Below are 15,764 nucleotides of genomic sequence, written 5' to 3' on the forward strand. Positions count from 1 at the left end.
GCGGCTACAAAGTCCCCACTCCTGTCACTGAAGGTCCATGTGCAAAAAGACTCTTTTTTTCCCCCATCAAAGGAAGTACAACTGCTCCTACTAGAATGAACTATGTTAACTGCCAGCCCACTGACCAACAGATAAATCTCTTTACAACATGCTCTCATCCATACAATATGAAACATTCTCAACCCTGTTCCCAAGGCTTTCTATACTGTAATAAATTAGAAATTGAAAACGTTTTTGCTGTATTCAACAAAGCAGTTAGTCTGTGCGACACAGAAGAAGCTGGAGGTAAACCAGCGAGGAATGGTTCACTGTGACCAGAGGGCAGAGTTAATAGGCGCTTTCACACCGGAGTACTTTCCCCCCCGAACTAGGCCGATAGGGGGGGAGATTTGGTTTCACACCAAAAAGGGTCTGGAACTAGTCCCTAGTTCACGCAAACCTTTGCACCCCCAGATAGTCCCTGCTAGAGAGGTAGTACTTTCCTGAGGAGGAAATGGTTCGTGGGTGTGTCGGCCACACTAACAATTTCTGATTGGCTGGGCGAATTACAAACCACGCCCCGTAAAACTCCGAAAGGTTTTGTGAACCCAAAGCAGAAGAAGAAGAAGTGACGTCAGCGGCTTCATTTGCCTAATCCTCCCTCAGGGACTTATTCCGGTGAGAACGCGATCTACTAGGACAGTTCGAGGGACTAAAGAGTTCGGGGGGAACAAGTACCGGGGACAAGTACCGGCTAAGTACTTGGTGTGAAAGCGGCTATAGGCGCTGCTAGAGGCCCGATGTTTTCCCGCCATTAGGGCATCTTCATGAACAGACCGTTATCCATGGAAGGGACCGGCATGGGGCATGGGAACTGGAAGAGACTCATGTCTGCTGTGAGGGCAGCCATGGCCGCGGGGTCGTGCTCGATCTGTGTCCTCAGGGCGGGGTCGATCTTCTCCAGCCGCCTCTTGATCCTCTTGGCCTCCCTCTCTCGGATCAGCCTGGCCTGCCTCTTCTCCGGTGTCTCATTGGCTCTTTTCATGCGCATGGCCTCCCTGTCTCTTTGCAGCCTGCGCGACCGCTGGTCCTCGGACTCCTGCATCCTCTGCATGCGCTTGGCCTCGCGGTCCCGCAGCCTCCTGACTTCCCTCTCGTCCTCCGACTCGCACGCCCGCTTGTTCTTCTTCGCCGTGCGCTCGCGCTCCAGTCGATACATGCGGGCCTCCACGGGCTCGTTCTTCCTACGCAGGGCCCATTTTCGCATGGGAGACTGAGCCTCCATCAGCTGCTGGTAGGCGATGCAGCTGTTGCACACCAGCAGAACTCCGGCGGGATACACCGGCATGGGGCTCAGGATGTCTGAGATGGGAGGGAAGCCTGGAGGGGAGGAGTTCAGAGCGTCGGGGATGGACCCCAGTGAGGGCCCGTCCGAGAGGAGGCTGTCGGGCAGAGAGGGAAAGGAGGGTCCTTGGTCAGAGCCCGCGCAGGGTCCCAGGCCCTGACACTGTCGGGGGCCGTGGCACTGGCTGGGGTGGTGGTCTGGAGCCTGGCAGGTGCGATGGGCTTGACACATGTTGGGGTCAGGGGCCTGACAGGGGGGGGGGCCCTGACAGGAGCTGGGGCTGGGCCCTGCTGCGTGGTCCGGGCTGTTCATGGGGCTGCTGGAGAGGGACATGGAGCACGTGTCCCGCCCGTCCATCAGATCCATCCTGGAGGTGTCGATGACATCTTTCAGCTTCTCCCTAAGAAAACAACACAGTAAATAAATAAATAGCTGCTTACTTGTGCCTTGAGGCTTTCTAAGAAGCATTAGGCTCTGATATATATGTTCTCCTTTCTTAATCTGATGTCCTGATTACTGCATCCTTTTATGTTGGTGTGTTTTCTTTCACTTGCCTCAGTTGACACAATTCTATAATTACATTTATACAGCTTAAAAAGGTGAATTTGATGTTATTGTTTTTTATTTTCTCCATTTCTTTGCTCATATTCAGCTCTGAAGGCACATCAGGGCACATTTGCTGCTCTCTTTGATCAATTCTGTTCTAAGTCCTGTATCCTAGTTACTATCACCAGTCTGCATCAAAGGCTGATAAATACAACGATTTGTTGAATAACAGCTTGTATTGTTTGGAATATTCAGCTTGCAATATAAATGAGAAAAAATACACTTTACATTTTCTGCTTGTATTCATGCCAACAGCTTGTTAGGACCACCTGGTCCATATGGTTATATATTCTTAGACTCAAGTTATTCTGGCTTCATCCTGTTCTGATGCTTTCCCAACTATTTATCAGAGAGATGAGGTAGGCAATATGTCTCGTGACCTGCGTTTAACTAAGAGAGGAGTTTAGCATACTGCTACCGTATAACACATCTTCCCAACAGGTGCTTTAAATCTTCCTTTATTCACAGCTCATATAAATACACTCCATCACCATCAGCGCTCAGTTTATACTTATGGTGTTTTATTTGCAGTTACATCTGACTATAAGTATAGGTCTATAATTATAGGTCGTGATTTTTCACATTACATTTTAGATTACATGTCCTGACCTTGCCAGTGCTGTCCAAATCTGAAACATAATGGTAGTTGCTAAGCAACTTGCATGTTTACTTCCATTAAATCTGTCAAAGCAGTACTAATTATATTCATCCCTCATGCTCTGCCTCCTGCCTGATCTCTTACTTTGAGAAGCATAGCTCCATTGTGTTGGAACATGCTGAATGTAAGACTAATTATCACTTCATTTTCAGAAAGTTCTCTACACCTTTTATCAAATACTTAGTTCCATCCAAATGTTTTAATTAAAACCTACTTACGTCTTTCAAGGATTTCTAACAAATTCTAACAATTATATAAAACATTTTTACTGCGCTATTTAAAATAGTTCCTCGTGCTAAATCAGTGAGGTCTGCTGCCTTTGTAGTAGGTTGATAAATAATCTGAAGCGTACTGAACCCTTAGATCTTGTTGAAAGGTTTAAAGATCTATAGAAAAGAGCAGCAGCAAAACCGTAAAACTGCATTTTGAATTATTGATTTTTATGACTTATTATTAATTCATTATTAATTAATTTACTTGGAAGCAACTGACCTAACATTTTTGACATAGAACAGCGTAATTTTCTATAGAGATGTAATTAATTTAAAATCAAATAGAAACACTTTGGGGCTATAATAATAATACGTCTAAATATATGGTTTATTTTTAAATATGAAAGCAATGGGGATTAAAGACAAGAGATTCTATGGAGATGAGCCAAACCTGTCAAAGTTGTTGGTGTCTGTGAAGCGCGCCCCGCAGACAGCGCAGTTGGACAGGCGGTCCTCGGAGTGGATGAGAAGATGGCGCCCGAGCGAGCCAGGCGAACTCAGGGCGCGCCCACACACCGGGCACACGTAGCTCTTACTGCTGCTCATCATACTCGTGTGCTGTTAACGACAGCAAAACAAGATCAGAACATTGAACTGGGAAAGAAGAGGACATTTAAAGTACACCACATACAAAATGAATGGACTCATTCAACATATTTTAAACTGTAGATAGTGAATTATTCAAATTCATCAAATATTGAAAATGTGTATATTATTCGTATCAAATCTATTTTAAGGAATGGTCAAAATAATAATCTTATTTGATGGTATGGGAGCGTTTTGTACAGTAATCTGCATGATATAAGCATGTTAAGTTGGCATTTTATCACAAATGCTGTTGAAAATCCTGGGAACTTCCACAATGCTTTTTTAATTAGTGCTCTAAATTGAACACTAATGCTGCTTAACCTTTTTTTTAATAAAGTCTACGAGTATAAAAACATTTAAATATGTTAGAAATACAATTATTTGAGAAGCATTCAAATATGATCTTCAGTGCCAAGAATGCAGACCGAGGGAGACGCTGTGGTAATTGCTCAACATTACACTCATCTGATAGCATCTTTAGCAACAACAACCACAAAATGCCCGCCATTTGCAAAAAGATATGAACATGGTTGAGTGTTAGCATTCTGCAAGGTATAACTCAGCTCCTGAATATTAAGTGATCACATAAACAAAGGACAGAGAAAGGTGTAGAGTCCTGTAAAATGAATGAAGTGTGAGACTCCTAGGCAGTCACATGACATAGTAAGCACTATATCATACAGTCGAGTGCTGTACTGATGCTGGAAGTCACTTGGGGGCTTTAAAGGTTACAGCCCACCTCCAGCTTATAGAAACAGACTGGAATGAGGGGTGGAAAGCTGTTTTGTCCCATGGCTCTGTACTATATTAGGACAATCGAGACAGTGTTGTTCTCACCTGGTAGACATGGGAGATGAGCTTCTCAGGGCTGCTGAAGTCCAGCGAGCAGAGCGGACACACAAAGTTGATGCAGTTGTCTCCCCCTTCCTCGCTCTCCTGAAGAAAACAAGCACCATTAAAAACACGTCAGGAGAAAAATCATTGATATATGAACAACGAGGAGCAACCTGTTTCATGTAACAAGTTTACATTATAAAACAACAAGAGAGGGGAAATGAAATGGAATTACAATCAAACATTTTTCTGTGGGTAAAAAGCTTATATGTTGGATAAAACAGTCTTTCTGTTGCTCAGATTGATCTTAATTCAAGTTATATTGAAATACTTTTAATATATAAATTGGCAGTAATCTGTTTTGAACTCTGATGACGGTTGCACTGCCATCTTGAACTTGTTAGGCACTTTTCAGCTGTGTTTCTGCTGTTTTCAGCTATGTATTAGCAAAGTCAATAAATGCCAGGAAGTCATTAGTAATGTGTAACGTATTACAATTCAAAAGCAAAGTACATCCTCCTCTTTGGAACTTAGTATGCTGACAACTGATTATAAACATAACACGATGGATTCTTAAAAGCACGGCACATATTTTTCTTTGTGGAGTCACTTCTCACTTTATGTTTCTAGCTGGAGCGTTTCTACAAGTGGTATATGGAGATGTGTTGAGAGCGTGATTAAGCAACATTTCCCACAAACCCCAGTGATTCATTAACAGTGACTTGATGCTGTGTGCTGTCACAGATGTGACTCACACACAAGCTGAAATGCATGACATTTTCAAACAGAAGGTCTGCGCACAAAACATATTGGCTGATACCAGGGGTGTTCTGTTCAAGTCCATTAAACTAAAGTGCTTGCCATTTTCTTTATTGCGTAGGCGGATACTTTGTCACAAGTTGTCACATCCCACAGACTACAGAGATGGTTCCTGCTACTTATAAATACCTCTTATACCAATTTGATATAAACCTAACGATCAAGATGTTGAAGATGATTTAACAAATAAAGATCTTATGGTCAAAACAAGAGCTTGAATATATATCTGCACACTGCCGTACAACTTCTTGAAACACAGTTTGTGTTTCACTGTTTTAACGGATGGTCTGATGAAAAGGAAACATTGTGTAAATGTCAGATGTACGAGATATCAGTACTTCCTGTTACTTTCTATACCCAAAGTAATTCATTCAAAAGATCTGCTTTTCTTCTTAGCATGAACATGTATGCAACGAGGGCTGCAAATACAGATTATTTTTAATTGTATTGATTCATTTGCTAATTAAGTATTTTCTCAATTATTGGTTTGGTCCAATAAATGTCAAACATCGTGGCAAATGTCCATCAACGTTTTTCAAAGCCTGAGGTGATGTCTTTATAAGTCCTGTTTTGTGAGTCCAAATCCTAAAGATATTCAGTTTAATATGACAAAGAACACAGAAAAGATCCATGATTGAAAACAGCATTTTCTGCCATTCTTGAATCTAATATAACTTAATATTCACTATCTGTGAATCCACAGTTAGTAAAATACGATATACTTGCGCAGTAACTTAAGCAAAACCCATCAAATACAGTGGTATGTTTTCCTACACAGATCCATATCCAAATTAATATTCACATCAACTGCTGTTTCAGGCACTGCTGGGGGATGAGAGATTATTAAGTTCTACATTTTCACAGCCAACAGTCATGCCACATGTGATGTGCCATGTTTCCCAAATGGAAGCTAGGCCCCTAAACTGTGACACAGAGCAGATCCGATCCATGTCAATAATATAGCTCTCTGTGAGTTTGTATGTACATGCAGCAACACCACCAACCTCTCAGTACAGTGAAGGCCTATATTGTAACATATATTTAAACTAGACACTTTAAAATACTGTCAAAGGCATAAACAATACCACTTTGAACCAGGATTTGCCCCCCTCCCTCACCTCTTTGACCCCCGCTCCTTGAAGGCGGCACTGCGTTCTCTTGGTGGACATGTGGTCGTCAGCGGAGGTGTTGGAGGACGAGTCTTCACCGTGGTTGTCAAGGTCACTATCGCTGTCTTCTATGGAGGCAAACACATCCCTATCAATACAGACAGACAACAGAACACAGAGCAGGGCTTACTCTCACTAACACCCCTCAGTCCCAGGACGTCCCACAGAGTCCCTCCAGTGCTCCCCTTCCCCTGGCCCTTCATCCTTTACCTGAGATGCTATCCTGCTCTTGTACTTCCTGGGAGTTGTTGCTGCAGCATTCACTGTCTTCGGTGAATTCGTCCCTGCCGTCCATGTTAATAGTGTGCTGAAGTCCTGTGATGCCTAAAGTGTGAAATGGCCCTGGAGAGAGAAGGAAAGCCTCAGTCAGTAACAAACCTGGGTAACTGATGTGGGTGCAGAATATGACCGTTTATAAAAGTAACATTTACGGTCCTTAATTATGATTTGCTGCTTAGCTTCAGCTAAAGGAGAACTCATTTAATTGGCGAAGAATGACTATATGTTTTCAGTGAATGATTGCAATTTTGATGATTGCAATTTTTTTTGGCCTATTTTATTACATATAGCCAGGTATATATAGTTACAGTTTAAAAAAAACAATGTGCCACAGGGGGAAGTGGTTTACATTGATTTCAGAACAGCTAAGGGGCCATGAGACAATATGAGTTTCCTGACATCAGCAATTTTGTCATCATGTGGTATCTATGCATTAACATCTCTGGGTCTATAAGAACAAATGAGCAATATTCAACATGGAACTTCTTTTGCTTTTGCGTCAATGAGAAAAAGTGCTGTGATTGTCTACAGTACAGTTGGTGTTCAAGAATTACATCACAATATATATTTAAGACCCTCAGATCAAATGCTGACGACATAGTAGAGTTGGTTGGTGCAAACATGTCTCTGTTTAAGAAGAGCCTTGGTATTGGTCGTTGAAATAACAATGAATGAATGTTTCCACCAATCAATAATAGAATTCCAGGAACTGCAAGTCAGTTTTGCAGTTGAAACCAGTGGGACAGGCTAAAGATGTGGAAATAATAATAGTTTTTTATGTTTGCATGTGCATCAAAAGGTGAGGAGGACATGAATAAGACACCAAGCCCGTCTATCAAGTTTCACGTTGTTCAAGCTTGTCTTTGTATGAAAATAAACTACAATTTCCTGCACACAGTGAACCATGCAGGGAGAACATAAGTGTGTCTACAGACCGACAGACGCTAGTATGACTTTGCACCATGGTGGCAGGACCTCCCTGAGGGATTGGGTTCACCAAAAACATGATTTCCAAAGATATGTTGATTAGAATATTTATATTTCAATGAATTGCGTCTGTTTTAAGAATAGAATATCCACCTTTTCACCCATATAATGTATGCAGCATGATTGCTTTATCTCCATAGCAACACACTGTACAAAGAGACAGCATCTACTGTCAGGGCATACCACAAGAAGGTATGACTTTTTCCAAACTAGTGCTTCGCCTACAGCTCACAGTTCAGGATTTGTCCACTCACATACAAAGAGCGTCTCAGAACACTTTCCTATAATACAATGGTAGAAATTATTACAATAATACAAAATGGCGGCGACAGGAAGTGGAACCTATCATCAGAACAGCATAGTCCACCCACGAAATAAAAAACACTGTGCCAGATAGTGAATTATTTATACAATTCTACTTTTTTTGGGGGAGATTTTTGGGCTCCACTTAAAATGAGCACTACAAGAATGTATTTTTCCCCGATTTGGCTGCTTTTATATCAACAACCCCACACTGAAACATAATGAATGCTAAGCCAGAGCCCACTGACATATATGTGCACACACACATTAGCTTAATTTGCATCCCAACCCCCACTTTTTCACACACATATACACTTGCAGAGACATGCTAGCTCTGTTCCACAGCCATGCTGCAGTCCCACGGGGGAAGCAGCCTGCACTCTTTTCCCCTAGCTAGCTGCCTTGCTGCTCCGTGTGTTTCTCTCGCTCTCTCTCAGTACCACCCACACACTGAACAGCCTGGCTCGCCCTCTGTCCTCCCTGCTTGTGTGTAGCTCTGACTACTTCCATATCTATACCATCAGCTCTGAGGGGGAGGATAACGCTTCATACCCTGAAGATAATATGTGGCTCAATTAACTCCTTGTGATGCCACTCTACGTTTTGTTGGTTTTAGGTTTCTGGAAAGAAATCTTGCACTAGTTCCATTATCACACTTGACCCTGAGCAAACCTGTATTTAACTGCCAACACAGCTTCATTGGAGACAGTTCTGTTGAAAGCTTCTCTGGCATGCACACAAGAACATCCCACTGCAGATAAAATTAATGGCATCTTAAATCTAATGTTCTTCCCCTGTGTCTTCTATCCCTGTTATCTCAGATCAGAGATGGGAGAGAGATCCTGACTTGAGTTACCTGAGACTGACACAAGTAATTACAGCCCCCGTCACAATTCTGAGGTATTGCGCACACACACACACACTCTCTCTCTCCAAGAGGAATACAGAGGTACACTCTTGAGGTTTGTCATTCTACTGTTTCACTACTGGCGAGAAGTTAGTATGTGAACGCACTTTGGGCCCTTGCCTTTTCCCATTGAAATCCAAGCATTCAATAGCACTGGTAGAGTGGGTCTGAGTATTGAACTATGAACTACTACAACAAGCTGGCTTCACGGCGCATAGCCAATGATTGATGTGTGAGAGATACCCATCCCCCCACTGCTAGGGTTCTGTCTGTACATCTGTCTCTCCTCGCTCCCCCATCCTCCCTCCCTCAGTCTCTGCCACTGTGATGTTATCTCTGAGTCTGTGTGTCTGTAGGCAGGAGGTGACGCAGTGTCTGACTGAATCCAGACAAAGAGACAAACTCATCAGCCAACAGACACAGAAGAGGGAGAGAGGAGGGTGGTGGTGGTGGTGGGGGGGGGGGGGGGGTGGCAGCGGGGGGTGGAGGGGCAGTGCTCAAAACAAAACAGACAAAAGACAGAATGCCAAAACTCTACTCAAACACCAAGCAATGGGGGTCCTGTTGAATTCAAAGCCCCCTCCTTCTTCTTTTCAGACACCAAAAACACACACATGCAGACACACAACATTGTCTGAATCTGCAGGAAGTACTGGGGCCCCTGTCTTGCATCTTCTCACACCCACACACGCAGGACAGCGAGGATGGTGGTCCAGACATATGATCAATTCTCACTCTAATTAACTGATGAGATAATGTTACGAAGAAGGTGGCAAAGGGATTAACCATTTTTCTATTCGCAGAAGATTTCCACGTGTGGCCCCTGATATATACCTAAGTGCCCCTCCTTGATAAACTGAAAAGTAATATTGACATTCCTATTGGGATTTTAATACAGCCCCACTGTCAGTGTGAAAGCTCAAAGCCATCACAGATGTTCAAGAAACATTTGTGCTGAGCTAACTTGGGAGAAAACATGCTTGGAGAAACAAAGTTTTTCTGAATGTTTACAGTAAAAGGCTTACATGCGCTTTAACTGTCTATAAACTGTCAGCCTCAAGGACAAAGCCACTTCTCTCCATAAAGCATACACCACCTTCAGATCTTATTAACTTTTATACAATGCTGTTGTTATACATCACACTCAAGGAGGAACTCAAAGCTAGACAGACAGCCCTGTTGTATTATTGTCTGGAATTCCCTGTGTGTGTGTGTGTGTGTGTGTGTGTGTGTGTGTGTGTGTGTGTGTGTGTGTGTGTGTGTGTGTGTGTGTGTGTGTGTGTGGGTGTATGGCAGCCCGCCTGCCTGTCAGACTGTCTCCCTGCCTGTCTGGTCTGTCAGTCTGTCTCTCTGCTCTGACTCTCTCGGGGGGGACAGCTCTGAGCATACAATTCATAGCTCACAAGACAAGACAGGTAAAACAATCAAGGCAGAGCAGAGGAGAGTCAACGTGCAGAACACAGTGCCAGAACTCGCACTACAGTGACACAGCGGGAGGTACAGCTTGTCAAATCCCCAAAATGTCTTGGAATTTGTCACAGCATGAGGAGCAGTGCACTAACACATGCCAGCATTACACTGCTCCAGACCCTCCTGAGGGGTTCAGCTCCCGCTCTTGACTCTTGTAGAAGCGCTACAGAGCAGCAAATGAGCCCATTAGCCTGCAGGGATTACTGCAGTCGCGAGATGCATTTCAACAGCAGTTTAAACAAACTATGTTTAGAAAGAAGGGCTGCAGCATACATAACTTCAGAAGATTACACTAGACAATCCCCTACTGTGGACCGAGGCGTGTTCAAGAAGTCAGCATGGTGTACACCAAAAAGGGGGGGGGGGGGGGGGGGGGGGGGGGGGGGGGGGGGGGGGGGGGGGGGGGGTGGGGGGGGGGGGGGGGGGGGGAGCACAGCGAGGGACGCCACTGGCAGGTTATTCATATCCGAAGTCTCCCAGGTATTTCTTAGTTTGATTAAAGTTAACTTTTCCAAATTTGTACGGCAATATTTCATTCAAATGTAAAATTGTTTAGTTCAGCCTAGTGCCACTGGCAATATGTGGGTAAGCTATGCATACAAACAGAGATGGGTAGGGGTAATGGTGGTGGTGGTCTAATGGATAGTGAGGTGGGCTGAAGATCGGAAGGTTGTGAGTTCAAATCCTGCCTGGAACACCACCACTAGTGTGCCCTTGAGTAAGGCACTTAGCCCTTAGTTACTCCAGGGAGAATGTCCCTGTAATCGGTAATTGTAAGTCGCTTTGGATAAAAGCGTCAGCTAAATGAAATGTAATGTAATAATGTAATGTTAGTCAAAACAAAACTTATAGTAGCAATTAATACTTTATACATCTCATTCTTAAGTTGTAGAAAAGGACACAACATACATTCATCAACAACTGTCATCTTAAAGTGCAGGGCAAGTGCACAGATTTGAAATAGCTTGTGTGCTTGACGTGGCTGCAAATAATGCAATTTTTTTTATTATGGACTAATCTTCCATATTCAAACATTTGAAAAGCTGGAACCAGAAAGTACTTGAACATTTGATTAAAACTCAAATAATTAAGCTTATTATCAAAATAGCTACCAATTTCTGTCCTTGTGAATCGACTAATCAATTAATAATTTAATGGTTTCAACTCTAATGCTTTGTATTGCTTTCGTGTCATCATGTGCTGGAACTGAGATGTCAGATCAAATAAATTGACAGCATGCAGTGTGAAACAGAAATGCTTGTCCCTTCTGATCAGCATTTACAATATGCTATTGAGGTTCACTACAGATCTGCCTTTTATCAAATCCCGACATGTTTTTTTTTCTCTAAATGACAGCTTAAAACCAAACCCAGAGATATTACTAGCCCAAAGCTCTGAAATGAAGAAAGACACCATCACAGGGCTTCTTTCGCACCAGTCTTCTAGCAAGACATACAAATAGTGATATAAGCTACTACCCCCCCACCATGCATCTGAAACTTTGCACAATTTAAAAGGAAATCAAGGTGATGAGTACAATAACACATTATCAATATCAATTGTCGAATTTGTCAAAAATAATGACAGACACTTTCAAGGAATTTAAGTATTACCATTGATATGCTAATCCAAGTAAAAAAAAAAAAATACAATAACTAATCATTTATTTTTGTATTCTATTGCATTTACCTAGAGTTTGATTTAGACAATGAGTGTTGCTGTGCACTTACTTAATTTCAGTTTTTTTAGTGATCATACACGTGTAGCTATATCAATGCAACCACTTGGAAAAATTAAGAGGAATGGGAAACAAACGAATGTGCTGCATTCTCAAACAAACTGCAAATCAAAGTATCATATCCATCACAACCACTAACAAGAAGACGTGCTTTTTTTTATGACTAAATAACATATGTATAACATTTGAACATCAGCTGCTAAAACAATACACTGTGTATATGCATAAGAGTATGTGATGGTATGTCAGCTGAAGGCTTGCTTTGGTTTAACGCATCTGCATGAATCTATTACAAGCTACAGCGGACATGAAGAAGGCAACTGGAGCGCTGTTAATGCCGATAGAGAAACAATGATAGTTCAACCTATTCCTGTCAAACGGCAGATGTGCATACGGATAACGGACGTGACATGGATAAATAACAATACCTGGAATACCTACAGTCAACTTTGAAGGGATTGTTCTGTTTTCGCCTGGACATATTATATATTGTAAAAACCCTGGAATCTCCTCCTAACCCCGCACGGTTTCCCTGAGACCGGTCCAGGTGTTTTCCGCACTGAGGGGACAGATGAGGAACGAAATACTAATAAATAAATAAAAAAACGTGATCAATTCCTCTACTCGATCAGCGGACCATTTTACGGAGTTAAAAACCAAAAACCGGATACATGAAAGAGTCACATTCTTGCGGCCGGTAAAATATAAATCCCCGTCTCCGGTCGATCAGTGTTTTTTAAAAGATGTCCAAGCCCGAACAGAGAGACACCGAGCGGACCCGAGCCGCTGGACTCACTGCAGCGACGCTCAGCTGATCTCTAGCAGCGAAGACACACCGAACAGGATTGTGGGATATGAAGAGACGATGAGGAGTTCATGCTAAAGATACTGTGGTGCGTTCAGGTTGTGTGGGAGAAGAAAAAAAAACGACGGTGGTGAGAAACTACAAACAATTACCACATACTACCTCAATCGTATAAAATGTGGACTTCAATTTGAAAACACAAAACAGAATGAGTAATTTGATTATTTTAAATGACCACTGATGTGATGTGCCTTTTTCTGATATCTTTGAAAGAATTGAAAAATTGTTAAATGAAGTAGAAAAAAAACAAACATTTTGCCACAATTTTATTTATTTTTACAGTAAAGAGAAATCTTAAAATTAATCTGATTGCTTTTCTTTCAAATTACAGATATTCGGGGGTGACCACGTGACCACATATTTCAGTGTCTAAATTAATCTAAATTAGTCCCAAATGAAAGTAGTCTATTTTGGACATTTGCATTAGCTGCAAGTAGATGTATAACAAATAGGATAGTAGTTAGTGTCCCTTTTTGCCAAACTACTTTTATAAATAAGAAATTAACATTCATACTTTGCTTTTACAAGTCTCAAAAGTGCTAAATCCTAAACCCATAACAGCTAATGAGCTTGCAGTGTCAGCGGATTCATCTTCATGACAACCAGGCACAGAACGCAACAGGAAGCAGTATCCTGTCATAGTTTTAAATAAACATTAAAAAAGAAAAAAGCAGATGTTTTGTGTTACACAAATGTATCAAATAAAGCTCTACCAACATGCACCAACAATATATCTGATGACAAATAATAGACTTAAATTTGTTTCAACTATACGCATCACACAAAGATGTTTGATAATGATCCGTTAACTTGGTCATGATGATTGTGATCAAATTGTAGGCAGGACATTTTACACTTGAAAATCGAACTTGTCAGTGCTCTCTGGTGGACAAATAGCCCAAAGACGACACTGCCTCTATATGACCACAAAGATATCTCTGGTATTTCTGAACTGCAACATTTTGTCCCTTATCATCTAAAATATACATATACCGACTGTGTCTTATCGGCAGATAATGAAGGTTATGGTTTGAATAAGTCTGGACCCTTTCAGCAATATTTTCAAGATTGACACAGCAAAGTTATGTGCCTAACTTTGTATTCCTACTGTATTATAAAGGCGCCTAGAGTGAAATAACGCTGATAGGCGTGTTGTTTGTTCACTCAGATGATAAGCCTATGGGCTGGCTATTCAAAAATATAAAAAAAGTGACTTAATGGGTGCGTACACCTGTATAAACATAGTGTGTTTAATGAAGTGTTGATTAATACACTCTAAAGTCTGCAGGTAGGACTGACAATAGTGCTGTGCAAAATGAGGCTTAACAAAATATAGCATTTATTCAAGAAGAAGGCCAAATTGAATGAACGCATTGCACATGAAAATTGGCATCACATTTTTAAACAAACTATTATCATTTAATGGGGTAATTACCAACTCTGACCTCCTAACCAGCAGGAACTATGTTCTCGGACAGTTATATGACAGCAGGGATGTGAATACATGAAAAAAAGGCTCAACCAAAGTCTTCACATGATATCCCAATCACTGCTATTGATCTTAGAATCATAACAAGGACTCATATCCTTTTTTTAAACCAATGCTTATGGTAAAAGCCTTTTGATTATCGCTGTTGTTGATTCATCATTGATTATAGCTAACTGTTAAGTTACTCCCATTCAATTTTGTGACATTTGATCCCAATTCATCTAAAAACAGACCCAATTTGACAATATGTGATCCTTAGTACTCCATACAAGTGTAGTTTAGCGATACTTTACTTCTTACAATCTTACATTGTGTTTATTTGACAGATAGTCCACAAATGTGTATCTTTCAATGTCCATATGTATATATTTTACTTTTTAGTTCTGTTGTAATGTTTATATTTTATATGTATGTTTGTTTTCTACTCTTTTTCATTTTCACATTATGTGCAATGCTTTGTTTAAATGCTGCTATGATTGAAACATTTCCCAAATTGGGATCAATAAAGTAAATCAAATCTTATTTTATCTTAATAATCTACTACTACTACTTCCATTCCACTAGGTTTCAGAGAGAAATACTGCACTTTTTAAAACAACAACACAAATTAATGAGTCGCATGCATTGCATTGTTATACAGCTAATATAACCACCTAGCAGTATACAAAACAATGTAATTAGCACTATTTCAACTCTCTACAAAATGCATGTTACTGCATCAATAGTAACAATCCACTATTACAACATATATTCGTGGTATTAGTGCTTTTACTTAATAACAGTTCTTAACACTTCTCCAACCACTAAACAAACTATACAGTACATCAAGCCCAACCTACGATGCACTTCCTTAGACAGCACATTACCACTAGGTGGCGCTCCAAACCATGGACTGCTAATGTCATAACATTTCATGTGTTCGTCATCACTGACTGCCACGAGTAAACGGACCGCAGCACGACATTGACAGGGTAAAAATGTATTCTTCCGCAGGGTTAAGAGAAAATACTGCCATCTCAACAAAATAATCTCATCTTGTCATTTTTTTTCAATGTTAGCGACAGACAGCATGCGGTTGAGCTCAGATTTAAAGCCACGTTACACACGATTAGTAGAATTAATAGAGAGCCAATAGGCTTATAAGATCAATTAGATAACATTAGCTAGCTAGCTAAAGATAACAAGCCGCACGTTAGCCTTTTATAGTCAGTGGCGAGAACAAGCTTACTAGCAAGACAACGACAAGCAAATTATCACCAGCATTAACAGCAATTTAGATACATCTCTTATCATGAATACATAATTCAACTATTACCCATGGTGTCCAGTGAGCACTGGCATATCAGATGTATCTTGCAGAGACTGGAGAAGTCCTCATCTACAAGCTATCGTTACTGTACGGGGATGATACACTCTGTCCGCGCTTCTTTCTCCAACCTCTGGGATATGTCAGTGT

At 41.3% G+C, this 15,764-nt stretch overlaps 1 protein-coding gene across 3 annotated transcripts; it reads right to left on the bottom strand.

Moving 5' to 3' along the window:
• Window positions 1-15,725, bottom strand: LOC117471807 (zinc finger protein 821). Of its 3 annotated transcripts, none has more exons than XM_034117040.1 (6): window positions 15,624-15,725; window positions 6,481-6,612; window positions 6,220-6,338; window positions 4,286-4,384; window positions 3,252-3,418; window positions 1-1,724 (listed from the first exon to the last, which is right to left on the bottom strand). In XM_034117040.1, exons 1-6 carry the CDS (start codon window positions 15,625-15,627, stop codon window positions 794-796), a joined length of 1,452 nt encoding a protein of 483 aa, XP_033972931.1. In that variant the 5' UTR covers window positions 15,628-15,725; the 3' UTR covers window positions 1-793. The 3 variants fall into 3 exon arrangements, with proteins under 3 accessions (XP_033972931.1, XP_033972930.1, XP_033972929.1); XM_034117039.1 differs by lacking the exon at window positions 15,624-15,725 and adding an exon at window positions 12,396-12,775 and having other exon boundaries at window positions 6,220-6,335; XM_034117038.1 differs by lacking the exon at window positions 15,624-15,725 and adding an exon at window positions 12,396-12,774.
• Window positions 15,726-15,764: the final 39 nt, after the last annotated feature.

The sequence above is a fragment of the Trematomus bernacchii genome, unplaced genomic scaffold (assembly GCF_902827165.1).
Source record: "Trematomus bernacchii unplaced genomic scaffold, fTreBer1.1, whole genome shotgun sequence".
NCBI lineage: Eukaryota > Metazoa > Chordata > Actinopteri > Perciformes > Nototheniidae > Trematomus > Trematomus bernacchii.